This window comes from Chiroxiphia lanceolata, chromosome 14 (genome assembly GCF_009829145.1).
Source record: "Chiroxiphia lanceolata isolate bChiLan1 chromosome 14, bChiLan1.pri, whole genome shotgun sequence".
In the NCBI taxonomy this organism is placed as follows: domain Eukaryota; kingdom Metazoa; phylum Chordata; class Aves; order Passeriformes; family Pipridae; genus Chiroxiphia; species Chiroxiphia lanceolata.
Window position 1 is genome coordinate 11,628,006 of NC_045650.1, and position 16,094 is coordinate 11,644,099.

Sequence of the window (16,094 nt, forward strand, 5' to 3'; positions counted from 1 at the left end):
TACAGAGCTTAAAGCAAACCATGTAATGCTGCTGAAACAAGACCAAATTAAAACACTACCGGAGTTAAAATAAGGTTTTAATCTAGAACACTTTCATAAACATAAACATTTCAAATAAATTGAAAGACACATCCTTGTTGCCACTGTATACATCCAGGGGTTCCAATCACTGCACCCCACTGCTCTAATGCCTATGTATAACATAGGAGAAAAAGAAGCAAGCAATTTTGTTCTTCACCACAGATTTCAGTGAAGAGCAGACCCTCCTGCTACTGTTTCTTTATACCCCAATTGCAATCTGCTTGCTTTAAAGTAACTGAAGCCCATCTGTATTAAATTACAAACTCATTTACAGAATATTTACAAGTCTAGTTTGAACCACAAACCAAACTTCACTGTTTTGAGAAAAACCTAAATCTAAAAAGACTTCTGAAGAAATAGTGGACAGTCCAACCTAAATCTAAAAAGACTTCTGAAGAAATAGCGGACAGTCCTAGATCTTAAACAGGAACTCAGGAGTTCCTTCATTTTTGCTGCTGTTAGTAGTAGCTTGTTCACTGTCTTTTCCAAGCTAAATGAGTCTATGAAAAATCAAAATAAATGGAATAAAAAAAAAATGACGCATTGGTATTATGTAACAAAGCCCTTCCCACAGGATCCTCCTGCTTGTCTGATTCAAAGCAAGCGCAGAACATCTGACACCTCTAATCTTCCCTGTCTGTTCCTGCCTTGTAGCCTTTCGCTTTACAGGGATTCCTTGTAGATGGTGAACAAATCACCCTAGAGAATCTGATGAAAGTAACTGTTTTCTTGACAGAAGTAATCCACTCCTGGGGCCCAGTCCTGTTGGGTGAGAGGCGCTGCAGCACCTGCAGCATTTTTCAAATCACGACTGGAACAGGTCAGCTGCTGCGTGGTACAGTCTGTGGTGCACAGCTCAAACGCAGCATTATTTCTCCTCTTTGCCCTTCGTCTTTCTGTAGACCATCTCTCGAAAGCTTGCGAGGATCTTGTTCTCTCGTTTCCTCCTCTCCTCTTGGTTGAAGGAGGCCAGGGCTCTCTTCTCATCTGCGCTGTAGATCTGGTTCTCCTTGCGCAGACGCACGGCTTCCATGCGCCGGTGTCTGTGGGGGGGAACGTGGTGTGTGTCATCATGGGCAGACTGCCCTGGTACAGCTTCCATCCATCAACTGGCCTGAATGTTTTCAGGGGCTTTAAATAAAGATACCTGCACTACAAAATCCAAACTTGCACACAAACCTTCCCAAGAAGGAGTGTGGCAGAGCAAGGAACTGACTTCTGGGCGTGTCTGCTCTCAGGCAGTCAGCCAGAAGTCCCACCTACCCCCAGGGTGTCAGCTGCTGGCTCACCAAAATTTAAGTGAAATTCCTGGAGGACTCATAGAGCAAAAAGTGCAGCCAACTTCTCACACTTTGTCTCCTACTGGCCAGCACATCACCAGGGCTGTCCAAACACATCACCTGGCACAAGCATCTCCTCATTTGAAACAAAGATAATTAGAAGTATATTGCCTGGAAAGAACTTTTGCTCTTGAGGAGAAAGCATCCTTGAAAACCTCACCATCTGTCTACAGCAATGGGGAGTTTGGTGTAGATTACTGCAAGCATACAGAGCACCTTCTCCTCCACACTTTCAACTAGAGCTTGGAAGCGGTCTTCCACTCAGCCAACAGAGAAAGCAGCTCTTGAAAACGTCACTGAACCATTGCCATCATCAAAACCATACCTGCTGCCACTCATGACGTAACCAGAGCTCTCAAACGATGCAATCTCTTCACTGGTTAAACCGATCTCGCCTCTCCGGGGAATACGTTTTCCTGCTTTTACGTACTCTGCCATTGCTGCACCTTCACCCGGCAGGAGGGCGTGTCCATAGCTAAAAAAAAAAAGGGAGGATTGCAGTCTCAAATACAGAGAGCCTGAGCTAAACCTCCAGCTTCCCTGTTCACCACCAGATACAGCTGCATTTTTAAACACTTTCTTATTCTTTCCCACATATTGGCCTGTTCTTTCTGTATGGCTAACACCAGCAAAAACATCTGAAATTACCAGTTGAGTCCATTCTGATTAAACAATGAAGAAGACACTACAAAGTCACAACACTGCAGAGCATTGGAATAAAGGTACCTTACAACTGATTTTCTAAGAATCAAGACTAAGAAGCACAAACCAGACTTTTCCACCCAAATTCAGGCCAGGGGAAAGGCTAGCACCACCAGCACTTCTGCTTGCAAGTTTCTGGCACAGCATTTCTCCCTCTGCATGCCATGTTGTTGTAACAGCCCTTTTGATCAGTAACTTTCATGCTTGATTTACTTGATTTGATCAAAGCACTGTTAGAGCTGGCTACTCACTTCAAAGGCCTGTCATCCTGAGACGCATGAGTTTTGGGAGCCTCTGGTCCAATCAAGCTATCAGCTTCGGTATTTTCTGCAACAATCAAATAATGAGGAAGGTTGATATTGTGCCCATTGTTCTTTGTTATCAGAAGTGTTCCACAGGCCAGCAAGACCTAAGAGAATTCACAAAAAGGACACTAAAAAGTTTCAATCCAAATTTAAAGTCAGGTGAACCTACTTGATCTCTCAATCCAGAGATCATCCCCTTGAACTGTTTCATCGTCAGAATCTTCGCTACTGGAATCGCTGGATTCCTTCCTGCTCTTCTTATTTTTCTTTTTCTTATACTTCTTCCTGTGATAAAGTCAGACAGACATACTATTTACCAAAATTTGCTTGGAATCATACTCAAATAATTAGTTCCTCAAGGTAACTTCTACTTATGGGAAGACTGGCTGGCTGCATACAGATTGTTGTTTTATAGAAAACACCTTACAGCAAAGCCAAGGCAATGTTACACCTTTCAAAGAGCGTTAGAAAGTGGCTCTGCACTTGCAGGGAGTTGTCTATGCTGCACGATTCTGTTGATTCAAAGAAAATCCATCAAATTAATATTACTTGTCAGCACTTGCAGCCTGAATTACCAGAGTGCTCAGACTCCCTCAGAGCCTGTGAAGAAAGTGGAGCTGCTCTCCAGCCAAAGAAACCAGAACTAAACGCAGCAACCTGGGCACTTACTTTTTGCTCTTCTTTTTCCTCTTCTTGCTTTTCTTTTTATCTTCATCTGAAAAAAAATAAAGTATTTCATTACCAAAAAGAGATGATTAGCTATAACTAAGTAGTTTATTGTACTGAACTGCCTCCACCAGAATGCCCTAGCACACACACAGCTTCTCAGACATGACTGTTTAGATATCAAGCAATACTAAGAAAGCATTAGTAGAAAGCTACCTGCAGTATTGATGAATATGAGAACATCTCAAACAGATCTCTATGATGAGATACCCAATGGATGCTTAACTCAGAAATCCCATTTCCTGAGGCCAGACCTCAAGCACTCGAGGAAAAGGCACTATAAACCCATCAAGATGGTGAAAGAAAAGACCATGGATTGATGCTGCAGCTCTGTAACTTCAGAACACTGCAAGCATGCAATAAAAGCCAGAAGTGTCAGTTTGTGTTCAGCCCTCACACACCAGCCAAAACCCTCCTGTCTTACCACTGGAGTTCTGCTCAGACTCTGACTCACTGTCGCTGTCCTCGGAATGTTTTCTGCGCTTTCTTTTGGATGCCTTACGTTTTTTCTTGTTTCTTTTCTTCTTCTTTTTCTTCTTTTCCTCTAGAATGTTTTGAAAATATAACATTAGAGATCAATCAACTAGCTCCATATGTACTTCCCAATCTTCCCAAGGTAATGCTCTCCTTTGAACTGGAGCCCACTCACTTCCAGCCATCAAAACCAGTAACCCTCCAGCAAGTAACTGCAGCAGATTCTAGAGTTCAATAGCTTCCCATTTTCAAAACAAGCTGTGTGAGCCAAACAAAATACCTTCTGAGCTGGAATCCGAAGAACTACTCTTCGATTTTGCCTCTTCATCTTCTACTGGTGTATGCTCATCAGAACTGAATAAAAAGAACAGTTTGCTATTTAAGATCTATTTTGTAGTACTCAAGATCAAAGATACACATATGACCAAAGGCTTGCAGGTTTTGAGTCAATACTTGCAATGAGGCAAACTATTAAAGGGTTCATTTTCAGCATGGGAACTGCTTTCAGAACCACAACACAAAGGTCACAATATTTGTAAAGCAATTTATTGATCTACAATAAATCACATATTGGAATTACCTGGGGGGAAAAAACTAATAATCTCATATTATGTTGATTCAGAAGTTAACTGATACAACAAGAATTGTGTCAATGGGACTAGTGCAGGGATAAGGCATTTTTGTAAATTAAACTAACATAAAAACAGAAGAAAAGAAGAAAGAATAAGCCTTACTCGGGGTCAGGAACCTTTGGTGACAGCCCCCAGACTTCAGGTGCCCCCAGCTCTCCAATTCTCTCTCTCTCATTGAGTCTCCTGTAAAGGAAAACACCTTCACTGAGTCCTTGTGTGCCACACCCAGTACATAAACACTTTAAATTTAGTACTTGTCACCACTGTTAATCGCAGCACGGAAAAGAAAAAAACCAGGCGCAAGGAGCCAACGCCCAGGCCGGGGGGCTGGCAGAAGTGCCCCCCCACTGCAGAGGTGTTATCCCCTCCCAGCCGAGCCCCGGCCCGGCCCTGCCCGCGGACAGAGTGGGGGAGCGTCCGGAGGGGCCGAGACCCGTGGCCGGGCCGTGCAGCGCCGGGCCCGCCGCCCTCCCACAGCACCCCCAGACCCCGCCGGCAACCGGCAGGACAGCCCCGACCCGGCCCAGCGCTTGCCTCTGCCGTAGGATCTCCTCCTTCTCCTTCTCGTAGTACTCGGGCCAGCCCTTGCCGTGGTGGTGATGCCCGTGGTGCGCGGCGGAGCGCGGCGGGCCGGGGCTGCGCGACCGCGACCGGCTGCGGCTCCGCCGGTGGCTCGGGCGCCTCGGGACGTTGCGCTCCCGGGATCGGGATCGGGATCGGGATCGGCGGGCGCGGCGCTCGGGGCTGTCGGCGGGCGGGGAGCGGGAGCGAGAGACGGGCGCCATGGCGGCGAAGGGGCGGGGAAGCCACTTCCGGCCGCTTCCGGCCACTTCCGGCACCTCCCGGCCGGGCGAGCGCGGGGCGGCCCCGCCCGCGGGGTCACCGCCCCTCCGGCGCGGGCGGCACCGGCGGCTCCGGCGGCTCCCTTTGTGCCGCCCGGCAGCGGCGGACGCGCGGACGGCGGCGGCGGCAGGTGAGGCGGCGGCGGGGGGCGCGGGGGCGGCGAGTACCGGCGCGGGGCCGCGGCCCCGGGAGCTGTCTAGGGCGGCCCGGGAGCAGCACTGCCCCGCGGACAGCTCACCCTGCCCCGCCGGCGCTCGCCTTCCCAGCCCGGGCCCGGCACCGTCACGGTCCGGTTGGGAGTGTTGGAAATCCGGCGGCTCCCGGCGCGGCCTGATACGGCAGCGTGTCTGGGGAGCATTGACAGGGCGAGGGGAAACGGCCTCAAGTGGCGCCAGGGGAGGTTTAGATTGGATATTAGGGAAATTTTTTTCACGGAAAGGGTTGTAAAGCATTGGAACACGCTGCCCAGGGAAGTGATGGAGGCACCATCCCTGGAAGTGTTCATAAAACGTGTAGCACTTGAGGTCGTGGTTTAATGGTGGTACTGGGTTGATGGCTGGACTTGATACGACCCGCCCCAGAAGGGGAGGGTAACCCAGGTTCTTGTTAATAAATTCCTTGGGGTGGATTAAAGTGAAACGACACTGAATGATCGGTGTTTGTAAATATATATGTAGGGTTTATTTTAGAGCAATTCTGTTTCAAAGGAAAACAGGTGGGTAGCCGTTTTGCTTCTTATCATCTAAAGTAATACAGCAATATTAAAGCATAAAAGTAACACTATAAGGAAGAGAAAGAAAGGATAAAAATGGAAAGATATATGTAGTCACCACTCACTGGATCCAGCGATGAAATTTGGTAGTTGCACCTTCAGTGTTCTGTTGGTTGAAGATGGTGGTTGCAGTCCTGTCCAAGTGATGGTCTTGATCAGTTGGGGGAAGCCCCCTCCTCCCCTCAAAACTCAAAGATCTCATGAGTTACATACATTCGGGCTCAGGTGGGAACGCCCAGTACCTCCCGTGGGGCGGGGAGTCACGGGACACGTCACGAGATGGAGAATGCTTCTTTGTCTCTCAGGTTTGTCAGATCTTTAAAAACGTTCTGTTCTCTCAAACTGGAGTTTTTAAAAGCAAGAGAGCTCCTCAAACTGCTTAACTGAAAACTTGTCAGTGAATTGCGTATTTTTTTTTCTTCTCACAAAAGCCTGACATCTTTAAATTTGTACTTCGTATTTTCAGAGGCTCAATCCCAGAGTTTTTTTCATCACTTCTATACAACAAAATAAAAGTTGCCATTGTGTCTCTTAGCTATTTTTTCAGCTCCAAGAATAGCACGTTTAGTTCTATGTTTTAGATGTTTCTTATTAGTATCTTAGATAAAATGGTTCTTTTAAATCGTCACTGTATGTGTTGATGTGACTTGAATCACCTGACACTTTATAATCTTATCTAAAAATAAAAGAGGAAAAAACAACCCCAGAACTAAGAATTGCATGCTAGACAAAAAAATATGAATGTTGAAATTCTGCATTCAAGTGCAGGAGGACTGAGTGGCAGCTTTGGTCAAATTTAAGCTGCTCAGAGCATTAGCTCTGTTCTGACCACAGCAAGGTGACAGTGGGGTTCAGATTTGTATCTGATAAAAGAAGTTGACATAGAGAGAAGCTTTTCCAAATAAGGTAAAAGTCAAGGAGGTGATGCAGCTCTCCCAGGTAGACCAGCAGCTTTTAAATCAGCCAGTATTTCTGTGCCTAAGGGTAAGCAGTTCAAACCTGATTTCTGGGAACCGGTGATGCCTCAGGAGCAGGGCTCCTTCCAATCCAGTGCTCATCTTTAGCTGTAAATTATCCTGTTCGTTGTTTAGGAATGGGATAGGCAATTAGGAGAAAAACCATTTCTTAGCCTTTCATCCTCCAGTTTTAAGGAGTTAATTTGGGCCATCACACATTTTTGGAGGAAAAAAAAGAACACTGGATTAAGAATTAAAACAATTATAGTATTATTTTCATTTAATATATCCACCTGTGTAAAAATTATTAAGAACCTGGATCAAAGGAGAAAACTTAATTGAAGGGTTATATGAGGAAGAAAAGCCTACCTTTTCCTCGATTATTCTTTTCTGTTATTTATTCTCCTCCATTTGACTCTCTGGTAAAAGCTATAAATAAACAGAAACCGGTTTATAACATTTCAGATATGAGAGCTTGCTTCCAAAAGGCACTAACTATACAAACACTACTAACTATACAAATATAGGGAGGCTGGCAGTGATTTTTTTGCTAGAAGGGCTCATATACTGGGGCAGGATCATTTCATTGCTGATATATGTAGTGTGAGGGATTGCAGCTGTTTCTGCCAGTGACTGTGGCCTGTTCCTGTTTTTGGTCGAACTTCACCGGAGGACATTTGTTCTTGTCAAAGTTTTTAAATCTTAAAGAAAAATAGGAACCCCTGTGGTTCAAGTCCACAAAATCCATAGGAAAAAAAAAATGGAAGAGATCAGTAACTGAAGATGAAAAATATCTTTTATGATCTCAGTGCTCTTTGAGTTCCAGAACAGCGACAGTTTCCAAGAGGCTGCATTGTGGATGTGTCGCTTTGATGGCCACATGTCAAACCTGGAACCTGTCGCGCGTTTTCTCAAAGATACTTTGTGCTGAGGCTGTGCACGTCTGCACAGCTGCCAGCGGGGTCCAGGACATGCCAGCGAGGTGCAAAGAGCACCAAACCAACGCTCCTGCAACACGGGCAGGGGTGCCCAGGGTCGAATTATACAGGGGTGCCCAGGGTTGGATTATACACGGGTGCCCAAGGTCGGATTATACAGGGATGCCCAGGGTGGGGTCACAGTGGTGCCCAGAGCTGGGTTACAGGGGTGCCCAAGTCGGGTTATACAGCGCTGCCCAGGTGGGGTTATCCAGCGGTGCCAGGTCGGGTTATACAGCGGTGCCAGGTCGGGTTATACAGCGGTGCCAGGTTGGGTTATCCAGCGGTGCCAGGTCGGGTTATCCAGCGGTGCCAGCTCGGGTTATACAGCGGTGCCAGGTCGGGTTATACAGCGGTGCCAGGCTGGGTTATACAGCGGTGCCAGGCTGGGTTATACAGCGGTGCCAGGTCGGGTTATCCAGCGGTGCCAGGTCGGGTTATACAGCGGTGCCAGGTCGGGTTATACAGCGGTGCCAGGCTGGGTTATACAGCGGTGCCAGGCTGGGTTATACAGCGGTGCCAGGTCGGGTTATACAGCGGTGCCAGGTCGGGTTATCCAGCGGTGCCAGGCCGGGTTATCCAGCGGTGCCAGGTCGGGTTATACAGCGGTGCCAGGCTGGGTTATACAGCGGTGCCAGGCCGGGTTATACAGCGGTGCCAGGCCGGGTTATACAGCGGTGCCAGGTCGGGTTATACAGCGGTGCCAGGTCGGGTTATCCAGCGGTGCCAGGTCGGGTTATACAGCAGTGCCAGGCCGGGTTATCCAGCGGTGCCAGGCCGGGTTATACAGCGGTGCCAGGTCGGGTTATACAGCAGTGCCAGGCCGGGTTATACAGCAGTGCCAGGCCGGGTTATACAGCGGTGCCAGGCCGGGTTACAGCCCCGCTCGGCGCTGGGCGGAGGTGCCACAGCTGCGTCACCCCCGTCGGAGCAGCGCCAGCTCGGTCCCTGCCCCCGGGAAGGAAATGAGCCGCAGCGGGAAATAACGTCTGCACGGCCTCATCCACACGGCCGGGCACAAGGCAGGTGCCGGGACAGCCGGGCGGGAACCGCCAAGGCCGCGGCGAGGCCCGCGCGTGAGGCCCGAGCTGCCCAAGGCCTGCGGTGGGGCAGGGGGGGTTCTGCCGGCGGGGAGCGGCCACCCGGGCGGTGCGACCGGGCGGTGTCCGGGAGCCCCGGAGCCGCGCGGCCGAGGGGCTGCGGGCGAGCCCCGGCCCGGGGGCGGGAGCGGGAGCGCGGCCCGGCCCCGCCCCGGCGCGAAGGTTCCCGAGGCCTCTCGGGTCAGGGCCGAGGGCAGCGCGGGCAGCGCCCCCCGGCGGCCGAGGCGCGGCGGGTGCGCGGGGAGGCGGCGGGGCCGCGGCCGGAGCGCGGGCAGGTAACGCGGTACCGGGGGCAGCGCGGGGCTCGGCTCCCGCCCCGCCGGGGGCTCTCCCCGGCTCGACGAGGGCCGAGCGGCGGAGGGGCCGCCCGTGGGTTCGGGCCGCTGCCGCCAGGCCGCTCCCGGAGCCGCCGGTCCTGCCGGGCCGCCCGCGGCACACCCGCGGCGGCGCTCGGGGCGCTCGTTCTCACGGTAGAGCCCCGCCGGGGCCGCGGGGGGAGCGGGGCCGGACGTGCGGCGGCCGCGGGGCTCCGGCCTCGGCGGCTCATCCGGCCCGGCCCGGCCTGCGGAAATAAAAGTTTCGCTGTTCTATATTTTAATGGGTTTTTTTCAGCCTATTGGGGGCTGTGAAGGGGGCAGTGCCGAGAGAGGGGTTAGTTTGACTTTGCAGGTCTGTTTTGTTGCCGTGCTGCCTCGGTGTCTCTGTTTGAAATACAAAATAGCCTTGCGAATGTATGATCGGGGGTTAAAAAAAGTTTATTTTTCTGGGGCAGGAAGTACGGTATCCATAGCGTTTTCATCAACTCAGTTGACTGGTGATATACAGATACCGCTGTGTGGCCCATGAATAACTTCATGTTATTGGGCTTTCTCATAACAGTTTATAGAATATTTTCACAGTCAGAAAGAAATGTCTAATAGTGTTTAAAGCTGTTTGAGGGACCCAAATCTTCCATCTGCTTGGTTGTAAAATTTACTGTATTTGCTGTTGCATAAAATAAGCAGTTGTTTCTCTGTTCCTCACCTTGTAAGAGTAGAGGATATATGTTCAGAATTGCACTTACCTTGTGTAGAAGGTGAAAGGACAAATAAGAAGAAACAAATTTGCCAAGTGCTGTAGCATATATCTTTATGAACAGTATCTCAGATTTGTTTTCTTCCAAAGAAGGAACAGACAGTAAATATGGGAATGTTGTCACGCAGTTACAACTGTATATCTGTATTTTTACTAATTTGATACTTTTTACTTTCCTTTTGTAGGAATGGAGGGAAAAAAACTTATCTCTGCAACAGACACACAGTATTCTAGTGTGCTTCTTCAGTCTTTGAATGAACAACGTGGCCATGGACTTTTTTGTGATGTTACAGTCATCGTGGAGGACCGGAAATTTCGAGCTCACAGAAACATCCTTTCGGCCTCAAGCACTTATTTTCACCAGCTTTTCTCAGTGGCTGGTCAGGTGGTTGAACTGAGCTTTGTGAGAGCAGAAATTTTTGCAGAAATTCTTAATTATATTTATAGTTCGAAAATAATCAGCGTTCGATCCGATTTACTTGATGAACTGATCAAATCAGGGCAGCAGCTGGGGGTGAAGTTCATAGCTGATCTGGGCATAGCTCCGTCCGAAGAGAAAAACGTGCCAAGCGAGGTCAAAGATGGTGCTTCAGAAACTTCTAGTCCAAGTCAAAGGGATGCTGAAACACAAGTACCTCTAATCAGGCCAGAGAGTCAAGAGGCAACGGATGGGATGCCAGTTATAACACAGTCATTCTCCTTACATGGCATAGAATATGAGACTACAAAAATTACAGTGAGCGACTCGGATGATGAGGACGATGATGTAATTTTTTGTTCTGAGATTGTTCCTCCAAAAGAATGTACTAAAGATAAAAATGCTGCAAGCCAGAACCAGCCTTGCTCAAGTCCAGCTGGAGCTTCTGACCAAAAAACCTGTGCCGGTGGTGGCTCTCCCTGTTTGACAAACACCACAGCAGCTCAAAACCTCACCTTGTCTGCCAGTCAGCTAAACCCAAACCAAACACAGTCAGGTGCTGAATCGCTTGTCTCAGCAACTCCCCAGCATTTTACCCCTAATATCATCGTGCTAAACAAGCCTCTGCTTAACTCATCACTTGGTGCCAGCTCCTTGCATCAAACACATGTGACCCCTACAATTAATTTACTTGAGGAGAACCAGCAGCCATCTAATAAGAGCTCCTTAACTGAAGTGGAAACAACTGCTGTTGATGATGAAGAGGTTGTTGAAGATGATGTCGATATCATTAGCTCCTCTAGTCCTGGTTCAGTCAGCAGCAGCTCTTTGGTTCAGCAGTCTTCTGTTCCCAAGGCAGCAACCACTGAGGGATCAGGCGTACAGAAAAAGCAGGTTGTTACATTTCCACAAGAGTCATTTGCTAAACCTGGAGAATTTAAAATAAAAATCTCAGATGTCCTTAGTGGAAACAACAAGGAATTCAATTCGGGCATAGCATCAAAGAATGTGGCAGATGGGCAGAAAATCATAACATTAGATACAGCAGCTGAAATAGGAGGCTTATCGACAGGCTGTAAGGTTTATGCAAACATCGGTGAGGATACGTACGACATAGTCATCCCTGTAAAGGGGGATTCCGAGGAGGGGGAAGCCAAGCCTGAGGACACGCCCAGAACATCTGGTGATGAATCTTCAAACAGGAAACGCATGAAAGTAAAGCACGATGACCATTACGAGCTCATAGTGGATGGCAGAGTGTACTACATCTGCATCGTGTGTAAGAGATCCTACGCGTGTCTGACGAGCTTACGGAGACATTTTAACGTCCACTCCTGGGAGAAGAAGTACCCGTGCCGGTACTGTGACAAGGTGTTTGCTCTGGCGGAGTATCGCACCAAGCACGAGCTCCACCACACCGGGGAGCGAAGGTACCAGTGCTTGACGTGTGGCAAGACTTTCATCAACTACCAAATTACGGTCTCCCACATCAGATCGGTTCACAGCCAAGACCCTTCCGGAGACACCAAGCTCTACCGGCTGCACCCCTGCAGGTCCCTGCAGATCAGGCAGTACGCCTACATCAGTGACCGCCCGAGCAGCATCCCGGGAATGAACGAGGGGGGAATTGTCTATCGTGTTGGCTCAGGGAAGGACGGCACTGAAGGGGCAGCACCTAACTCTCCAGCCAAACAAATTAGCTGGGATGACATTTTCGTTCCGCCGGGAAACGAAACGATGTTCAAACAAAATCCGTCAGAGGGAAGTACTGAGTTTGAGTTTGTAATACCAGAGTCTTACTGAAATGCATTAAGTGCTGGAAAAAAGGATTCAGTGCAGAAACATTGCAGCTGTTTTAACAGGACTGTTAAAATTGCTGTAAAATAATCAAAACAAGCTAACTTGTTCTACAAAGTCACCAAAATGGTAACACTTGTCTGGATCATGTTATCTGCAGTGATTTGTGGAAGCAATTCATCTCAAATTTACCTGAATAGAGAGGAAGACATTTCTAAGGAGCTGGCAGTGTTTTCTGGTATGTTAAATTTGATCAAAACATGAGGATTTGTAGCTTGAAAAGGTACAATTTCTTCTAAAGACCTAGAAATATTTCTAAAATAATTATTTTCTGTACCCATACCTACTATGTAAACCCTTTCTTTCATGTTAGCACTTTAATGCTGAATTCTGTTTAGATGTTAACCAAGAAAACAGGCTTTTTTTCATTGTCTCTTGGTCGTGGAACCATTTTAAAAAAATAATCCCACACCTCACATTTGTGAACAGTGCATTACTGCAAGGGGCCAAAATAAATGATCTGTTACTAGACTGGAGTAGTGTATTTTTGAGCTAGCATCTTAGTTTTGCTTTTATAAACATTATAAATCATCTGTCTTCGTGCAAATAGTTTTGTCAATGAGAGATAATCAGGGCTAACTTGAACAAACTTTATTTACACTTGGCAGGATGGTGAGCAGAGTATTCAGTGTCTGAACCATCATGTTTCATTCTTTTTGCAATGGGGAAAAAAAATCCAAAACCTACAAAGCTCTGTAGTGAAGAAGCTTAAAACACTTAGGAAGGAGATAATTTTACTGTTTTAAAGCTTGAGGAATAAGGTCAGGTTTTCTTAATGCTGGAAAAAATGCCAGTAGTTAGTTTGATACAAAGCGATGTTCCTTTTTTCACTCTTCAAGAAGAAGGGCTTCAGTCTGGAATTTTAAAAACAGTAATACTTTTGGTAAAAGTAGTGTTTGGGTTTTTTTTTTTAGCTGAAGGCTTCTCAAAACTGGGAAGTCGTGTAAGTGCTGTATCAGTTCAGCACTGAGACTGCTGAGGATCTTGTACGACTGTTTGTCTAGATCTTCAAGTGAAACAGGGATTTGGATTTTTTTTTTTCTCCCCCATTTATAGATTGTGGAAGCATGAAGACTAAACCAACAATCAAAAAATACCCTTTATTCACCATAATCTAAAGTATAATTTCTCTCTGGTTGTCTAGTTGTCATCTGTTTTCAGGTTTGGGTTTATTATGTTGTCCTTATTCTCCTTGCACTTGGTACATTTTGAAGCTCTTAGAAGATTAATGAGACGTCCAACTTGAGGAGGAAATGGTAGATCTGAGAAAAACAAATGGCTGTTTAGCACTTCAGATTTAGTGACTTGTTGAATTTTTGTAAATGGTAATATAAAAACTGCTCAAGTTCTAGAGATGACTGAGAAAGACTGTTGTGCGTAGTACTAGTTAGTTATTGCAGCCTTTCATTGCTTAAATTCCAGTTACAGGTTTTTCTTTCCTTCTTCATGTTTTAAGTAAGCATCTTGATCCTATGACTTTCAAAGTCAGGATTTTGGACATACAGGACTCTAGACAGAAAGGCTTAAATGGTAAATGATTCAAATATAACTTGAGCTACAGAAAAGGATACCAGAAATCCCTGTGAGCAACGGTGGGAGGAGGATTTGTTTACCTTACACATGTAAAGCTCTGCACTTCTCTTTTGTTGGCCAAGAATGTGGTACACTGATGATTTCCAGATCATATTGCAGACCCCTTGGAATATAATGGGGCATGCTTTAAGTGTTACAGGTGGGGTGTTATCTGAGGTGGCATTTCAGCAGTCAAACATAATCCTTATGCAACATGAGTATGGATTGCCTGTGTTGGCACAGGTGGTTCTGCCCTAGCTGGCTGGTGCTATGACGGGAATTCTTGAACTTTGACAAGACAAATACAATGTTATTTTTGTTAATGACGTGACAGGTTTAATCACACAACATTCTGAGTTGGAAGGGACCCTCAAGGACGATCAGGTCCAATTCGTATGACCTGTACAGGGATCTGGAATTAAGCATACATTGCAAAGTGTACAAAATTAAATATAATGGCTATCACTGTTTGCTGCTGGTATATTTAAAACCTTAAATTAAACTGTGCCTACTAAAGGTCTCTTTTTGGAGGAAAACTGGAAAATTAGGGCTTTGTAACTATTTTTGCTAGAAGACTCGTGCTTGCATGTGTCTCAGGGTCTTCAGTTTTCCTTGGAAATGATTTTTGATATCCAAAGTCCAGAGGTCATGTAAAGCATTTTTTTTTATTTCACTTCCAGTATTTATTGGTTTGGAAACACGTTAAATCCATACTTCTAAAACTTCCTATGGGGCCATGAGCTTTTATATTTAGATTTCTGGCTGTTGCACTTATATTTGTGGGTTTGTTTGTTTTTGTAAGCATTTAGCTTCCAGTTTAACTTAATGAAAAAAACTTATGTAAATATTAAGAAATTGGCTTTGGAATAATGGAAAAAAAAGGTTGACAAAGCATTTATATAGAAATTAAAAATTTCAACAGACTGTGGTGGCAAACCTTACAGTCATTTATATGCATATAAACCATTAACAGATCTGCTGCAGAATATGGTAACGGTGGCTGCATCCTCACTGTCTGGTTTCTTTGGGGATTCATACCTAACATTCCACTATGTGAACTAAGCAAATATTTGTTTGTTTAACAAATAACATTGACTGCTTATTTATTTTTTACTGTTAAGGCATGCAGCTTATAAAAGATGCAGAAGCTGACAACTATATACATTGAACTCTGAATTCTACAGCTATTGCCTAGGAAATGTTCCATGTGAAAACATTTCTTGATTTTCCCAGATCTGTGATGTATATAGTTGTACAGTCCTTCCTTAACATACTTTTTAAAGTTGTGTTCTACTTTTCATTAATCGATACTTGATATTAGTTCTTAGAGCTTTCTATGGCAAAAATAAAAAACTTAAATTCTAAAGATGAGTGGTAGCATGTTTCTTTGTAACTGCAACTCAAGTTCTACAGTCTTAACGTGTTTGATTACCAACAGCTTGTAGCTTCCTTTTCCAGGTCTTTGGGAATAGCAGGGAACCGCTGGGGCGGGGAGGAGTTTTTTGGGCCTGAGGTTTGTTTGTTTGTTTTTGTTGAACCCTTTCCAAGGCAGCAAATTCACTGAACAGCTCCAGTGTGCTGTGAGAATGCTGTGACAGCCACAAACTCTCAGAACAGGCAGAGCTGCCATGGAACAGTCTGACCAACTGCTGCTGTCATTGCAAACAAGCTCAAAATGAAGAAAAACATCCCTAGTGACCAGTCAAACATCCCTAGTGACCAGTGCGATGCATTTCAGCTCACTCATGGTTTGGGCTTCTCTTCTTCCCAGCTGCTGACTGTTATGATTCATAAGGGTTTGACTGTAGGTAACAATTACATGGAGGTAATCAGTTACTTTGTGTAGACTTATTATCACTGGTCAGGACTGAAGTTTAATAAGTAACATATGAAATGATGTTTTAGATGCCTTTATCTCCTTGGCATAGGGCTTCTACCTAGCTCTGCTAACATCAAGGAGCAGCTGACTTCATCAGGACAGAATTAGGCCCATAGTAAGCAAAGGAGACACTGAGACTCCACTGTCTACATTATTCATCTGTGTGTTAAAGCAAAAAATCAGCAGTAATGCCTTTATAGTGCTGGAGGTCAGGGCACCATGTTATGTGGGTAGAACAGCAGAAATACAAAGTGTAGGGACATCTGTGGCTTTCAAAAACAGAATTTAAAAAAGGTGTCTTTGGTTAATCCTGGTATAAAAACACATTTCCAGTATAACAAGTAGAGGTGGGGGTTTTTTTGTTCGTTGGGTTTTTCTTTTTTTTT

At 46.1% G+C, this 16,094-nt stretch overlaps 3 protein-coding genes across 6 annotated transcripts in view; 1 reads left to right on the top strand and 2 right to left on the bottom strand.

The window, feature by feature from the left end:
* UPF3B (UPF3B regulator of nonsense mediated mRNA decay) overlaps positions 1-16,094 on the bottom strand; it is a 33,018-nt gene that overhangs the window by 12,103 nt on the left and 4,821 nt on the right. The window contains exon 2 of the mRNA XM_032701732.1: positions 3,599-3,603. The gene's annotated coding sequence lies outside the window, so the exon portion shown is untranslated. The remainder of the gene's footprint in view (positions 1-3,598; positions 3,604-16,094) is intronic.
* Positions 60-5,061, bottom strand: NKAP (NFKB activating protein). The gene is made up of 10 exons (XM_032701722.1): positions 4,795-5,061; positions 4,363-4,443; positions 3,909-3,982; positions 3,579-3,698; positions 3,098-3,143; positions 2,598-2,713; positions 2,375-2,450; positions 1,747-1,896; positions 455-1,124; positions 60-411 (listed from the first exon to the last, which is right to left on the bottom strand). Exons 1-9 carry the CDS (start codon positions 5,043-5,045, stop codon positions 950-952), a joined length of 1,089 nt encoding a protein of 362 aa, XP_032557613.1. The 5' UTR covers positions 5,046-5,061; the 3' UTR covers positions 60-411; positions 455-949.
* ZBTB33 (zinc finger and BTB domain containing 33) lies at positions 5,131-15,195 on the top strand. Of its 4 annotated transcripts, none has more exons than XM_032701714.1 (2): positions 5,131-5,233; positions 10,168-15,195. In XM_032701714.1, exon 2 carries the CDS (start codon positions 10,170-10,172, stop codon positions 12,201-12,203), a length of 2,034 nt encoding a protein of 677 aa, XP_032557605.1. In that variant the 5' UTR covers positions 5,131-5,233; positions 10,168-10,169; the 3' UTR covers positions 12,204-15,195. The 4 variants fall into 4 exon arrangements, with proteins under 4 accessions (XP_032557605.1, XP_032557608.1, XP_032557607.1 ...); XM_032701717.1 differs by lacking the exon at positions 5,131-5,233 and adding an exon at positions 7,700-7,813; XM_032701716.1 differs by lacking the exon at positions 5,131-5,233 and adding an exon at positions 8,731-8,830.